We start from the raw sequence: 15,711 nt of genomic DNA, 5'->3' as shown, positions 1-15,711 counted from the left end.
GGATCAAACCTGATCACCTCCAGTTTTGATCAAGGAAAGGAAAACCTCTCCATGGGTCAACAACCTGGTTATGACGCTCGCCGACAGGGCCCCAGCCTTTGGTGCCCTTGGTGTGTGGGGTATGGGGGCGTCCAGCTGGGCATGTCGCCCTGGGCACTTTGCACTTGCAGAGGAGGGGGCAGGGGGGCAGCGTGTGGGAACACAGCCCCGGGCTGGCTCAGGGTGGAAGGTCACTTCCCCGGGCGGGGAGTAGGGGCCGGTGGGTACAGAGCAAGAAGGCAGGAGCCAGGCCTGGTTTTCAAAATCAGCCTCCGGCCTGTTGTCCCCAGAAGAGGAGACCTCAGTCCTGGCACAAAATAAAAGGGTGGAGGAAGTAAATGAGGTTGCTTGTCTCAGTTGTTTATTTTTCCTCCCTCGTTTCCGCTGGTGCCCCTCCAGCCCCAATCCCCGTGGCCTCTGGTTTCCCGCCACTATCTGGTTCATAACCTCCCCCATCAGCCTGCCCAGCCCCCATCGGCTCCCCCTGCAATCTCTTCTCCAGGCTTTGCTGAGGCTGTATTTACCCACACACAGGATTTCCGTAGGTGATAACCACAGGGCCTGCTGGCTCCGGCGCTGTCCCTCCTTCCCTCCTGGGGGTCTATTTACAGCCCAGGAAGAATTCCAATCCCACCCCCACCCCCGACCCAAGAGTGTGACTGTCCTTAGACGTCTCACCTACGCCAACAGCTGGGCCAGCCTCTTGGTAAGACCACTCACCCTCTCACCCTTCCCTCCCCGCTCTCCTCAAAGGCAGAGACGAGAGATAAGGTACACAGGTGAGGCCCCCATCGTATCACAGGCCTTGTCAATCCAGATCCCACAGGAAGGGGATACGGCATCCCCGGCAGACATCCTCGCGAAACACGCCCGCACCCCACCGCGTTTACTCCTTCCAGGACCGTTCACTCAACACTCAGAGAAGTGTCCACCTCACAGGGGGATTTGCTTTTTGTTTGGCTTCGGACCGAGGGGTGATGCACATTCGGAAAAGTGCGCAAGTCGGCAGTCCAATCGAGTTGCACAGCGTGGACGTACTGAGGCAATCAGCACCCAGATGAGAATGTTTCCCACCCCCAGAAGCCCCTTCCTCTACCCCAACCCGGCCGCTGCCTCTACCGCCTCTCGCCCCCGGCCCCCAGCAACCAGCAGCCCGACTTCTGACACCACACATCAGTTTTGCCTCATGGGCTTTACACTTAAGAAGCTGGATTCCAGAGATGCACAGACAGGACTGTTACTTTTTCTCCATCAACAATATCCGGGAGGCAGGAGGCTTGCTGAGCCTGCTCTGGCTGTTCTATTCTATTTTCAACGGTCAGGATCCCTAATTCCCTAACGCCACATAACTGTGAGGAATTTTAGGGAAGGAGTTACCTAAGTGAGAAACCCTGCAGCATGCCAAGTGTGGAATGAGATAAATAAGATGAAGGCATTGCGAAGAGATAGGGACCGCATGAAGCTGAGGCCTCCAGGAGTGGGGGAGGGGGGGGAGGGGGACCGCAAAGATGGCAGGAAACTGAAACACATGCTAATATTTTCACCAAAGGGAGAGAGAAAAGAGTTCCAACCGCTCCCAGCCGACTTGAGCCCATCCTTGCCTCTTTTTCCTTTTTTCTCTATTTCCGGAGATGCTATTTTAAGCAAAGCCATACTCCCTACCTCTTTACTTTAAACACCCTCTGAAAACACGAGCCACACTTGTAATCTGTGTGTGTGTGTGTGTGTGTGTGTGTACGTGTCGTAAAATATACATGACAAAATGTACCATTAGTGACGTTTAGTACATTCACAATATGGTGGATCCAGAACCTTTGTGTCACCCCAAAAGGTCGCCTCGTGCTCATTAAGCAGTCACTCTCCTTCCTCAAAACCATGTTCAGATGCCACCAAGTACGTGACAATGCCTTAACTATATGTGTGTGTGTTGTCCAGGCCTCCTCCAGTCGTGTCCAAAGGAATGCATCTCTTCTCTCTTTCATACAAGAGCCACATATGTAATTTTAAATTTTCTGGTAGCCATGCTAAAAAGGTAAAAAGAAACAGGTGAAAGTAATTTGAATAATTTATCTAATCCATTTTGATGGCTGAGTAGTATTCTGTCGTATATCTATACCACACCTTCTGTATCCATTCATCTGTCAAGGGACATTTACGTTGCTCCCGTTTGCAGCAACATGGACGGACCCCGAGATGATCATACGAAGTGAAGTAATTCAGAAAGAGAAAGACAAATACCATATGATATCACTTATATGTGGAATTAAAATATGGCATAAAGGAACTTATCTACAGAACAGACTTGTGGTTGCCAAGGGGGCTGGGGGGTGGGGGAGGGATGGAGTGGGAGTTTGGGATTAGCAGATGCAAACTATTATACACAGAATGGATAAACAACAAGGTCCTAAAGTATAGCACAGGGAACTAGATTCAATATGCTGTAATACACCATAATGGAAGAGAATATGAACAAGAATATACACATATATATGTATAACTGCATCACTGCTGTACAGCAGAAATTAACACATTATAAAACAACTATACTTCAATAAAATAAATTTTTAAAAATAACTCCTTTAATCCAATATTTCCAAACTGTTATCATTTCAGCCCATCGTCATTATAAAAATGATTGCTGAGGTATCTTGCACTCTTTCATTTGCACTAAGTCTTTGAAATCAGGTGTGTATCTCTCACATACCATACATCTCCATTGGACCAGCCACATTTCAGAAGCCCCACGTGGCTAATGGTTACTGAGTTAGGTGGTGCGGCTCTAAACAATTTGTAGAATGCTATCAATATGCCAAGTCACCTTTTTAAGGGTGCTTATTAAATACCAAAACGTTTTGAGGCTACACTTTTGTCTCTAATACAAATTTATTTTCTACATATATGAAAAATATACTTGGAAACTGTAGAAAGAAAAATTACCCCTAAGCACCAGCATAATCACTTTTTTTTTTTTTTTTTTTGCGGTACGCGGGCCTCTCACTGTTGTGGCCTCTCCCGTCGCGGAGCACAGGCTCCGGACGCGCAGGCTCAGCGGCCACGGCTCACGGGCCCAGCCGCTCCGCGGCACGTGGGATCCTCCCGGACCGGGGCACGAACCCGCGTCCCCCGCATCGGCGGGCGGACTCTCAACCACTGCGCCACCAGGGAAGCCCTATAATCACTTTTTGACATTCCGTATGTCATGACTTCTTTGTAGTTTTTTCTCATCGTTTTGTGCCCCATACAGGGATATTACCACCACTTTAAAGTGGAAACTGAAGGCCAGTACGACCATTTACCAGAGGCAACAATGCAGCTTTCCCCAGAGTCTTGAGGAGGTTTGTGAACTAACTTGTGTCTAAGATTCCTTCCAACCCAAACATGCCGGGGTACTAGGATGTCGTTCATCCCTTCCACCTAACAGACACACACAGACATACAGACACATATACACATACACACACACAGAGCCCAGGTCTTCCGTTTCACCCCATAGAACAGTCTGAAAAGAGTAACAGCACCTCTACTCAGCCTTGCTAACTCTCTGGGAAAACACAGAGATCTAAACGGAAACACTTTTATTTAGCATTCATGCTCAGAAAGAAGAAAGCCTAGCAGAAACCAGACTCAGTATCCAAGAATGTAAAAACATTTCTTTTTAGATTCCCAGCAGCTCCATGCCACAATGTCCCAAGCTGGAAAAAAAAAAAAAAAGTGCCATTTCATATGTTTATAGCAACATCTGATTTAATATTATACAGTTTTGCTTAGTCACAAACCAGAACAAATACTTTCAGATTTATTACATCCTTCCATTCAGAGACTCTATAATCATAGTTAATAATGCAGCCATTCCACAGCCCAAGAAAGAAGGTTTCTAATTTGGGGGATCAAAGATTCCTGAGAGGCAGGTTATTTTCAAGAAGGATTTAAGGTTTTCAAGCTCTCAATGAAGCTTGAAATTCATCTTTTCCAGTTCACATGAAAAGAGTTTCTTCTGAATATTGGCTGGGAGGTAGAAAGAGAGAAAAACAGGTTGACAGACAGAATCTCCCAGAGCTTTTAGAGAATGTGCCAATCACTCACCAGCATTCCTAATCCTTACCTTGTCTCGCAAATGAAAACAAAATAAACACAAAGCAAAGAAACAAACACAGTAACCATACCATTGACTCCCATGTTTTTTGTGCTGTTAATGCTGTATTTTGGGCTTCCTTCCTACTTGTTGATTCATTAAAAGGCACAAACTGATTTTTAAAAGAAGCAAATATTCTGACAAAGCATACTTTCTTATTATTCCCCCACGCATACGTTCCCACGCAGGCATTTGTCACACGTCTGTACACAATTGTTGACGTGGAGAGTTACCCAGCTGCGCGAAGTTCCATCTAAGTTGTGTCTTCAGGGCTCGGCTCTCTTTCAGGGCACAGGTGGTCCTCCGTTGCATCCAGAGGTGGGTGCTCTGTGATCCTCTGAGGGGTGGGGGATGAGTGTTTGGATTAGCGTGAGCACGTCGCCCAACGTGGGTGCATCATGTTAAACCGCAATGCATTCTAGTGAGTTCCATTTCTCAAAGAAAGCCAGGATTTGTCCCTCCAGTATTCCTTTACACACCATTAAAGAGAATGCCATCGTTAAGGTAGGGTGAGAAGGTGTCAGTGAGAACTTAGTCTGCAGGGAACCAGTTAAGAGTTTAGAAGAGTCTGGGGCCCTTATAAAACGGAGGATTCCTAGGTCCCACCACAGACCTGCCACGTTGGGATATCAGGGGGTCAGATACAGGAATAGTCACTCTGAGCAAAATTCTTAGGTGATTCACATACACACTGCAGCCTACACACACTGGTCTTAAAGTTCCCTTCGTTAAGTCATAAGCAAATACATCAAAACGAGACTGTGGGATTAAATCAGGTTCCAGTTGAAGATACTACCGCTCTTTGAAAGAATTCTTGCTAACAGATTTTTAGCAGCACGTTGCCAGAAATCAAAAGCCTTGAGTTCTGTTCTAGCCCATCACCTATCACGTGGGCAAGTTACTTAACCTTTTCAAACCTCCCTGACATTGAGTTATGCAACTAGGGGCAAGTGTGATTACAATACTGAAACAGCTTACAAAAGGCTTTCCCATCCATCCACCTCACTGGATTGTCAGGAGGATTAAACAGCGTGCGGTGGATGAACTCATGGCAGACTTCATGGCACCTGACAAAGGTACAGCACAATTAAGAGTGTGGACATAGTTTCAGATGAAAAGTCCTATTTTTTTTTTTTAGGTCAAATTATCTGTTTTATTACTGATAAAGGCTAGGCTGGAGGGTGTGGTTTAGCAATATAGAGGCAATGGAATTTCTTTTTTTTGTTTTTTCTCTCAGTTTAAAATTTATCCACCAAGCCTCAGACAGCACTGGACAGTTACGGGTCTCTCCCGACTAGGGCAGGGCTTTTCCGCCAAGCTCACCACTCGAACCAAGGAGACTTGAGTTCCAGCAGCTTGAAGGCAGGCAGATCCCAGGAAGGAAGAGGGGGGAGGGGTGGCAGAAGTCCACAGCTACTCCCAAGTTTACCAAGCATTGCTCTCCTGAGAAGGAGAATGAGAGGAAGTAGGAAAGGGCCCAGGCTAACTAATGCCCCTTCGTTGGATGCGTTGGGGATTTGTGCGATTATAATACTCAAGCAGCCTGAGGGAAGTTACAATCTCTGCCCCCAAATTACTCAACTTTTGATACTTTGAACCCATGGTGTTCAATCATGTTGCCTATGGTCAACCAGAAGGGGTACCACATCTTCAGAGAGGGAATCAACCTCCACCCCCAAACCAGCCACTGCTCCACTATAGATCTTCCTGGGCAGGCAGTGTGGATTTTTTTCCTATAAGTTTCTGAGTTGGGTCAGTGAAATACATTATGTTTTTCAAAGCCTTTCTATAGTCAAGAAGAAAAAGGTAGTTTCTCTTCAATTTTCCATCTCAAATTATTTCAAGCTACATTGACCAACATAGCCTATCAGAGATTAGGCAGTAAAATCATGATATCATCATTTATGATATCATAAAAGTACCCCCCAGATGAAATGCCAACAATATGATGCTCTGCACTTGAACTTAACCTTCTCAGTATCAAATTATCAGGGAGTCCCAGATCCAAATTTTAATCCCCTTACAAGATCCAAAGAAGTGAAAAGAAGAAATGAAAGCCTGAAGTTAAATTATCTCACTCTCAATCAAGATCAAGTTCAAAGACATTCCACTTCAATTTCTTATTCTCTTTAGCCTCAGCAAGAAGAGTTCTTGACGTTCTGGGTGGGGTTGAGGCGCCGTCCGCAGCTATAGCCTGGGCTGGCTTTCCAGGAAGGGGGTCTTAGAGCTTGGATTAATTCAGCTCCAAGCCTTTCATGTGCCTCACTTTTTTTTCTTTTTTATTATTATTTTAAAATTGTGGTAAAATACGCATAACTTAAAATTTACCCTCTTAACCATTTTTAAGTGTACAGTTCAGTAGTGTTAAGTATTTTCACGTTGTTGTGCAGCCATCACCACCATCCATCTCCAGAACTCTTCATCTTGCAAAACTGAAACCCTGCACCCATTAAACAATAACTACCATCCCCTCTCCCCCAGCCCCTGGCAACCACAATTCTTCTTTCTGTTTCTATGAATTTGACTACACTAGATACCTCGTATGTGTAGAATCATACGGTATTTGTCCTTTTGTGACTAGCTGATTTCACTTAGCATAATATCCTTAAGGTTCATCCATGCTGCAGCATGCGTCAGACTTTTTTTCCAATTTAAGGCTGAATAACATTCCATTGTACAGATATAGCACATTTGTTTACCCATTTGTCTGTCAATGGACACTTAGGTTGTCCTTCTGGCTATTGGAAATAGTGCTGCTATGAACATGGGTGTAAGTGCCTCACTTTTTGAAAAGACCGAAAAGTGTAGACCACACAGGAGATTATCATGGCACTGTCCTCACACCAATAAATTTAGAAAATAATCCAATCCCCTGTAGAAAAGTTTCAGGCAAAAAGTCACATTTCCAAAGCCCAATATGTGCTTTTGCCAAAGGCTATAGCAGATTGAGAAGGGAAGATCCTTCTTAGAAGATTCCTCTAAGGGAAGAAGGGTAAATGGTTTTATCTGAAGTGCTCATCAATCATTGCTAGGCGACTGTAATCCACATGGAGTTTAATGATGGTACCATGTTTACCGAATCTGGGGGAGATGAACTCACCCCTATAAACAGTCTGCTGGCTCAGAGAGTAGCATGTGAGACATTACTGCCTGAAACACATTTTCATGATTCAAAATAAAAACGTGATTAAAAAGGGTTTCTTAAAACAAGCATTTATTTTCTGCCTGATTAGTTTGAAACGTGGATACTGCCAATAAAGGCCCACACTTCTGAACGCAGTGTAACGAAGAGGAAGAGTATTTGACCCGTCCTACAGCTCACACCCAGAACGTCATCTGCCAACATATGGATTGCCAACTGGAATATGCAAAACGTCAGACACGCATCTGTGGAAAAGGGCCTCCTCCCACAGGAAACAAGTTGTTGGGGCAGGAGGATTAATATAATTAAAACTTTTAAGACACAGTGTGATACAGGGAAATACAGTTGAGCAATGCATGGTTGAGACTTGAAATCTGTACTTTCTTTCTTTTCAAAAGCCCTGGGAGCATAATGAGAATACAGCTTTAAGAACTAAGATTCACCCCACCAGGCATTAATGGTGTCCAGAAACTATGTGAGCAATCTTCCTTGACATCCCCAAGACGTTAATATCTGTCCAACGCCAAACTAGAGGGGGAAACATGTTAATTTTCTCAGCCTTCTGATAGCACTATACAAGATCTCTTAGCCCCACAAAAAGCTCCAAATATATTCTCTAGGACTTCAGCCGCCTTAAAATATAGGCTTGCATTTATCTTGGCCACATTAACGAGATCTGTTTGACCAATACATTTATATTTATGATGGCTAAGGGCAGATTATGGTTGTTAAAATTTGTCCTTGGGACATGAAAACACTCCTCTGTCATTAATACATTCTGTAATATAAACTATGATGTCAGGTCAACGTAAAGGGTAAAAACGTTCCGAAAGTATGCACACATCATTTTTTAAAGCAATTGAGCCTAATGGAATAACAAAGGTCATCATAACAAACCATTACAGCCTTGGTCTTGGCAACTCTGGCCACAGAAGAATCTCCAATCATTCCTCCAATGTTATGGCATCCAGACGACAGGGATGGCTCTCAAATGAGTCATACGGGCTCAGATCCTCGGTAGCTATGTGAGCGCAGGACGATCAATTATTCATGTGTTTACAAAGAGCTTTCCTGGTTGATGTTAACCAGAGCTGCTTGCAAAGAAGAGCTCTCCAGCTGTCCTCGGCCGTCCTGGGCCTCCGACTAACAAGCTGCTTTAATTGCTGGCGAGTCATCTGGAAGGTGCCCCTCCCCTCGACCAAGTAAACGCCCTCCCTTGGAGGCCTGATTAGGTGTAAAAATATTAATCAGAAACAATTATGACAACGATACTTGATGTATAGCACTCCCAGCAAACGCCAAAGGGAGACATTGAACTTGGACTTGACTTAGATCCCACCGAGCTCCCCAGAGACTGGATGGAGTCTGAACCGTTGAAGATACAGGTCAGGGACTAGTAGGGGAGCTAGAGGGGAGGATAAAGAGGAAGAATCAGGGGCTGTGGGCTTATGAGGGAGACAAGTGCTCAGTGAAGGTAAAGGAGCAGGACAGAGAACCACCAGAGACGCCCCCTCCACATGGCAGGAGCCCTTTATCTTCTTCACCCTTCCCTCGAACACGCCTCTCCCGCTAAGCACGACCACTCACCCCTGGCTGGTTCTCCCTTTAGAGATCGATGCAGGGCTTCCCAAAAGATGACCAGAAATAGACCTTCAGGGAGGGCGGTGTTAAACACCAATAGAATTCTTCGCTGCAGGTCAGTCTAGAGCCTTCTACAGGCCGCTGGGCCTTTGGAAGAGGAGTGAGGCATGCAGGACTTCCCAAAGGTATTGGTCCATGGAATTCTTTTTTTAGGAGCATCCTTGCAGGCAAACTTTCAGAACACCCTGGACCAGGAAAACTTCGGGAAGTACAGTGGTACCAACAGGTCTGAGAGCCGCTCTGGCATCTTTGAGTCACTCTAAAATATCTGCTCTCGGCCACCACGGATTGCTTGCATTTGTCACACTCCCAGAGTTCTGGGGGCACCTGCCTGCGGTCACTGTTGGTGACAGCCTCCTAGGTGGCTTCTCAAAGTCACGCTTGGCTAGTCAAGCTCGCCTGGCCTCTGCACACAGTTCTAGCAGACTGGCAGCCCTCCCGCAAGGGCATCTCCTCACCCCGTATCACTCAGGGCAGAAGGAGATGAGGAGTGTTTCTCATTGCTGGACAGCTGCCTAATTTCCATCAGGCTCACCCCGATTTCTTCCCGCCCTTGTGCATAAGTTGCTGCTTCTCTCTCCCATTTGTGACCTTCTCCCTTTTTCTGGGGAACAGCTGGGAAAGTGAGCCTCTAAGCAGTCTGCCTAGGCTCTTTCCCACGTGGCTCTTTGCAAGAGCTCCAGCTGTGGGTCTGTAACTCTCTGCCGTGACTGCAGGGAGACGCTGCCACCCGGAATGAAACACACAACGACGGTGGATGTTTGGGCCTGACCCTGAATGTCCATCATCTGCAGCTATAAGGAGACCTTTCTGAGGGTCTGTGATGGTCTATATTCCTGACCTGATATTTCAAGTGGAATCGTATGCAGAGGTTCAGTATCCAAAACAAACCAGACATCAGCCCTGCCTTTGGCATTAACCAACTCATTAAATATAAAATAAACACAAGTAAATGGCTTTTAAATCTCACTGACAGAAAGCTTGGCAACTACTCTGAGATTCTAGAGGTCATTGGAAGCTCTGTCTTTAAACTGGAATCTTCCTCACACTCGGAGGAGCAGAAGAAGACTCCAGACAAATGAGGGAGGTGTTAGGGTTAGAGCCCCCTTCCACTGGAGGGCTCCCCTGCAGTGCACAGAAGGACAGGCTTTGCGTGAGTGTGGCCTTTGAAACAGATCGAGTCCCTGGGGAAGTGGCTGTTACTATTGACAAGGGGTTAGAAGTTCAGGTCCAAGGCATTCAGCTTGCCACTGGTTATAAATATCTCGGGATATCCACCAAACCAACCTTGAGTTTCTCATCAGTGCCTAAACGTTGGCTGCTCTCAGAGAACCGACGGTCACGTGGTTTCCTAAATCCTGTGTGCATCCTACCATGGGTTCAGAGGTCCCATTCGTCATGCCACTTGCTGAACTCTTATTTTTGCCGAACTCTTAATCTATCTGTAGTTTCAGTATAAAGTGGATCTATTGGGGAAGGTCATGGGCCAAGGTTAACTGATTAATTATTCTAATTGCACTTCACGCCAAGTGTGTGAAAAGCAAATTGCAATAACTCACCAACCAGAATACATACGTGCACCTGTTACCTTGTAACTTTACCTCAGAGCTAGGCTTGGTTTCAATGATGACTAACCTCTTCTATAAAACCAAAGTGAAACATGTACAGCTTTTGGTAAAAAGCATGTTTACTGGACAGCCCTTCAAAGACGGGCGTTCGCCGGAGGATGCTGTGTGTGTGTGTCAGGTGACGGGGTGACTGGTTTTGCCCATTCATATCGGTCAGCTTTCAAAGTCTGACTGCCTGCCAACAAGTGAGTACGATCTGAAACTAGTCAAAGTAGTTTCCATTTATATACAGTTTTGAAACCCATTTGTCATGACTTAGCTTCTCAATACAGTCAAAGGGCAAAATGGCAGCGAAAGATATACTTCATCAGATCTTCGAGTTATATAATCTGATCAGGAGAAAAATCAGATATTGGTTCTTAAGTGAATTGGCACATGTTTTCTTTTTCACCTTTGAAAGGTTTTATTCAAAACCTAAAATAAAGTCATTTATTTCAAGTCACACAATCACGTTTCTTCTCATCCATGGACTTCAGAACTTTTTCACCCTGATTTTGCGGAGGAGCAGCCAGTCTTGAGTTGATGGGACCAGCGAGATCCAGAAGGACCCCGTGACAGCACAGCCACGCTTTTAGAACCAAATGCCCACAGCAGAGAAACAGAGAGTACCTGGAGAGTACCCCACTTTCTTTCAAAAAAATTTTCTAGGATAGAAAACTAAAACCCATCCACACGTTTCCCTCTTTTCAACAGCTGAAAAGCTGAGAAAGGCTGAGCTGTCATTCAATGCCATTAGGTGGCATCATGTCCTTTTCAGACTATTTCTTTTTGCTCTTAAGACGGGCACCATCGTTTCCCTGGGCAACATCAAACAGCATCTCAGACCACATCAGGCAAGGGTGCTTCCCCTACTCAGTGATACTGTTCACTCTCATATACTGGGAAAAGTTTGGGCTCACCAGTGGGATATATTTGATACTCCGTTTCAAGGCAAGGAAGTTTTGTTTGTTTTTGCGGTACGCGGGCCTCTCACCGTCATGGCCTCTCCCGTTGCGGAGCACAGGCTCCGGACACGCAGGCTCAGCGGCCATGGCTCACGGGCCCAGCCGCTCCGCGGCACGTGGGATCTTCCCGGACCGGGGCACGAACCCACGTCCCCCGCATCGGCAGGCGGATCTCAACCACTGCGCCACCAGGGAAGCCCAAGGCAAGGAAGTTTTTGTCTTGCTTTCCACACATTACATATCAGAGTCTGACTGCAACACTACTCTCATGAGGTGATTTTCTACCCTGACGTCTCTGCTGTCCTACAGCCCAGAGGTACTGCGTGCTATGAAGAGCCATCAAATGCCCATGGACACTGTCTGAGAGACAACAGTGCCAGATGATCTATGGAAAATGAACATCCTAAGTGTCTCCTGAAGGTCAGGCTCCTTATGCCCTTTTAAAAGCTTGTCTAGGGCTTGAGGAGAAAAGGGAAGTGACAGTCCAGCCTTATTCGGAGCTATGTAATTTCCATTGCATGCCCCGGGCATGGGGTACTAAAAGATTCCAGAATATGCTTCTCACTCCCCCACTCTTACTCTTTCTCTTGTCTCCTCTTTCCCTAAAGAGTAGCAATGAGATGATGGAAGTTAGCCCCCTGGGTTGGCGAATGGAGAAGAAGGAGAAACAATTATTCCACAATCACAGTTAAACAAGCGATTTTTAGAATCCTACCTCGTCATTTAGGTGACTTACTGAAGTCCTATTAAGTTATCAAAACTCTCTTTCTTCACTTTGTGCACTGGGACGCTGGAAGCGCTGAGACACAAGGAAGAGTCCAAAAGACGAAAAACTTGGAGATCACAGATCTGAAGAAAATGCCGAGGTGTCAGGTCCAAAATACTGTGCTTCAAGTGTTGGCATTTTTGAGGACATTTTTTAAAGACACCTGCTATTCCAGGACATATGATTCCTATTCCTGGCCGAGCAGGTACACAGGGTCTCCCACTTGGATGGTCCCTGGGTTTTCCAGGACAAAATACTGTCCGAAGAGAGGTGATTTTCCATATAACTTTCGTTCAGAAGGGTCACACAGGCGATAACTGCAACAGGATATAGAACACAAGGAGTCACAACCAACCAGAACCAAGAGCTCAAGGAGTGTGTGATTTCTTCTCGGCTGAAGGTTCTACCCCCAAAGGCCAGCGGGCTGCCCAGCTCCAGCGAGCTCTGTTCCCACCCCGACTGATAGAACAGCGCCTCCTGGGGTTGTACAGTAAGCTGCCCGCCCAGTGCCCAGACTACCAAAGCATAACCAATGGCCATATTCCCACCTCTTTTCTCCTTGGAATGTTCCCTTTTTCAGCATTAAGAGATTAGGGACTCGATAAGCTCAGACATACTTTATCACTTCCCTTTTTCCTTGGCCTCTCTCCATGTCTACCATCAGAACCACAGTCCTACCAGTCCATCAGGCTCAGAGCCCTGGAATCATCCTTTATACGTTTTCCCTCACTTCCCACGGCTTGTCCATAGCTGCCAGGTCCTGAGGTTCTTCCCGTACCACATCTTTTGAATTTGCTCACTTTTTCTCCCACTGTCACAATCTCCCTTCAATCATCCTCAGGTGACTATAATAACTTTTTTTTTTTTTTTTGGCCACACCACTCAGCATGTGGGATCTTAGTTCCCCGACCAGGGATCGAACCTGGGACGTCCCTATAATAACTTCTTAACCAACCAATCTTGCTCATTCTTCCCTCCTCCACTTTCAATTCACTCTTAACACCACCCTACGTTACTTTCTTAATTTTGCTCTGGTCTTAATCACTCCGAGGCTCAGAAACTTTCAATGGATCCCCAGTGCCTGAGGAATAACATTCCAAGTCTTCAGCCTGGCATGCAAGGCTCTTGACCTGGCCCCAGCCAGCTTTTTCAAAACATGTCACTCTCTGCCCTTTCTGGGCACTTCTGCAGTGCTCTGTTGGATTCCTCAATGTCCTTTCACCTTGCTTTGCATTTTCCTGGCTCGGGGGTTCCTCTGTGGGATCCCCTCCCTCCATTACCCAAGCATTAGAATTCTACCTTTTCTTCAAGGTCCAAATCAAATGCCACCTCTCCTAGGAAGGAAGCCCAGGGTCCCCCAGCCGGGAGTGGGTTCCCCATCCTCAACTTTCTCTGCTTACCCCTCGCCACTCACATGCCGTGTCCTACCTTGTACTACTCACGCCCAGTGCTGGGCGCTGTATGTCACTGGTGACTCACAATCATTTGTTGAACAGATGAATGTGTCGGTGAGTAAAATCCTCTGTTAGAAGTAGTATCATATCTTTGTCGGGCCGAAAACGCAAGAATCCCCAGGAAGAGTGTACAGGAGATGCGTGTGAATGACATGGCAAGATTTTCCCTCACCCCACCTCCACCAGGAAAATGTTTTCCTTCTGTTTCTCATTTAAGCTAACCCCAATTTTTTTAACATCTTTATTGGAGTATAATTGCTTCACAATGGTGTGTCAGTTTCTGCTTTATAACAAAGGCTAACTCCAATTTTACATCACTTTTATTTTTAAAACATTTTGATGGAGAGCATTTTTTTTCTCATTCTACTGTGCTTTAAGAAAAGAAAAAAAAAACTATTGCAACAAATCAGTCCTACTTTTGTTCTTCAAATCAGAAGTGGCTAATGAGAAAATGGAGAGGGTCAAATCTAGAGCTTCTTTCAGGAGACCCTCAGCTCCTCGCCAGCTGCAGGCACCATGTCGGTTTTGGTCATTGCTATATGCCTACAGCCTGGTATAGCACCTGGTAGTACATCCAACCCCAGAGAAGGTTGGATGAACAAATGGAGAAATCAACAAATGGATGGGAGCCATGAGCCGCTGGTCCAGCCAGTCCTGCAGCCAGGTCTCTGCAGTGACCTGGGACCTGGGAAGCCCGCACCTCTCCTAGCCTGCCTCTCCTCTGTCAGCACGCAATACCAAGGACATCTGGGGACCTGTGTCCGTTGGAGGGTGACTGCTTCAGGATCCGAGCAGATCGGCTACTTTTATGGCTTGGGATTTCTCCTTGTTGCAAGCTCGGTAGCCTGAGGCTCTGATTATCTCAGGGAGGGAACTGAGAGTTGGAGATCTGTGCATCATACATTGACACTTTATGAAGAACATCACACAGATTATCTCTTAATCCTTACAAGTCTGTGTGGGAAGGCGTATCGTCCCCACTTTACAGGGGGGCTCTCAGAGGAGTGACGGACTTGGCCAAGATCACAGATCTGAGTGGTCAGGCTAGGGCCGGGACTGAGGTCTGGCTCACTCCAGAGTCAGGAATTTTCCCACCAGGGATGTGATCCCTGGTCCTCCTTATACCTCCTGAGTGCACGCGCAGGCCTGAGAAGAGCTGAGGGGGTTCATATTTATTCTCCCACACGAACGTTCGGCCACGCGCTGGTTTCCCCTGCCCCTTCCCATCAACCACGCAGGCACACACTTACTCCCCCCCAGGTAACTTAGGAGCGGAGGACCCACAGAAGCCGTCGCCCCTCCCAGCCCAGGACCTTCACCTGCTCGAGGGGGGGCGGGCAGGGACAAACGCAGGTGACAGTCGCAGGGGCGAGGCGACCGGCTTGTCCTGACAGCCGCCCCAGCTCCGTCCCACCCGCGCCCCTGCTGACACCGTCCCGGCAGGGCTAAGGGGGAGACTCTACAAACGAGATCAACGGCGACCCCTTGTGGGGCTGAGACGGTATTGTCAGCGGTCTGCGAATTCTCGGGCACACCCAGCCTTGCTCAAGAGACGGAAAACACGGCATCACCTCATACACGGATCTCCTATGATTTTTTTTCTCCAAATATATATATTTTGTTGTTGATGACGATGGGATTAATAAATTACAAAGCCACTTAAAAGCGCCTTTCTTAGTGCATTTTCTCTTTCAATAAATATGAAGCAAACAACGACTGACTCTGATGGGAGACACAAGACGTTCTGTTTACCTTAAACAGAGGTCTCCATCCTTAAGGGCGCGGTGTGAGTGGAAACTGTTACCTATAAAGTGCTGTGCACCGGTGAGGGCTGCTTGGTTTACTCATTTACTGGTCAATGCCCAGACCCTGACTTGCAGGCAGGGTCTCTGATCACCGCTGGGTCCCCACCGAGGGCCACAGGCCACTTCTGGGACCTCCCAACCTGCTAGGTATACGGCCAGA

General features: G+C 46.6%; 1 protein-coding gene and 1 non-coding gene across 4 annotated transcripts in view; both read right to left on the bottom strand.

Moving 5' to 3' along the window:
• Positions 1 to 1,906: 1,906 nt before the first annotated feature.
• Positions 1,907 to 2,028, bottom strand: LOC131747296 (U6atac minor spliceosomal RNA). Its single transcript, XR_009332858.1, has one exon. It is a non-coding gene; the product is annotated as a U6atac minor spliceosomal RNA (small nuclear RNA).
• A 1,813-nt stretch (positions 2,029 to 3,841) lies between these two features.
• MTARC1 (mitochondrial amidoxime reducing component 1) overlaps positions 3,842 to 15,711 on the bottom strand; it is a 31,502-nt gene continuing 19,632 nt past the window's right edge. For 2 of the 3 annotated variants that reach the window (XM_059062564.2, XM_067027921.1), the window contains one exon: positions 7,369 to 12,609. In XM_059062564.2, the coding sequence (XP_058918547.1) occupies positions 12,480 to 12,609 (130 nt within the window). In that variant the 3' untranslated portion in view covers positions 7,369 to 12,479. Of the gene's footprint in view, positions 4,045 to 4,404; positions 4,509 to 7,368; positions 12,610 to 15,711 lie in introns of those variants that run through there. The other variant, XM_067027934.1, reaches the window with a different exon arrangement.

Source organism: Kogia breviceps, chromosome 1 (genome assembly GCF_026419965.1).
Source record: "Kogia breviceps isolate mKogBre1 chromosome 1, mKogBre1 haplotype 1, whole genome shotgun sequence".
Taxonomy (NCBI): Eukaryota; Metazoa; Chordata; class Mammalia; order Artiodactyla; family Physeteridae; genus Kogia; species Kogia breviceps.
The sequence above is the reverse complement of the archived record's forward strand: the minus strand, read 5'-3'. Positions and strand labels throughout refer to the sequence as shown.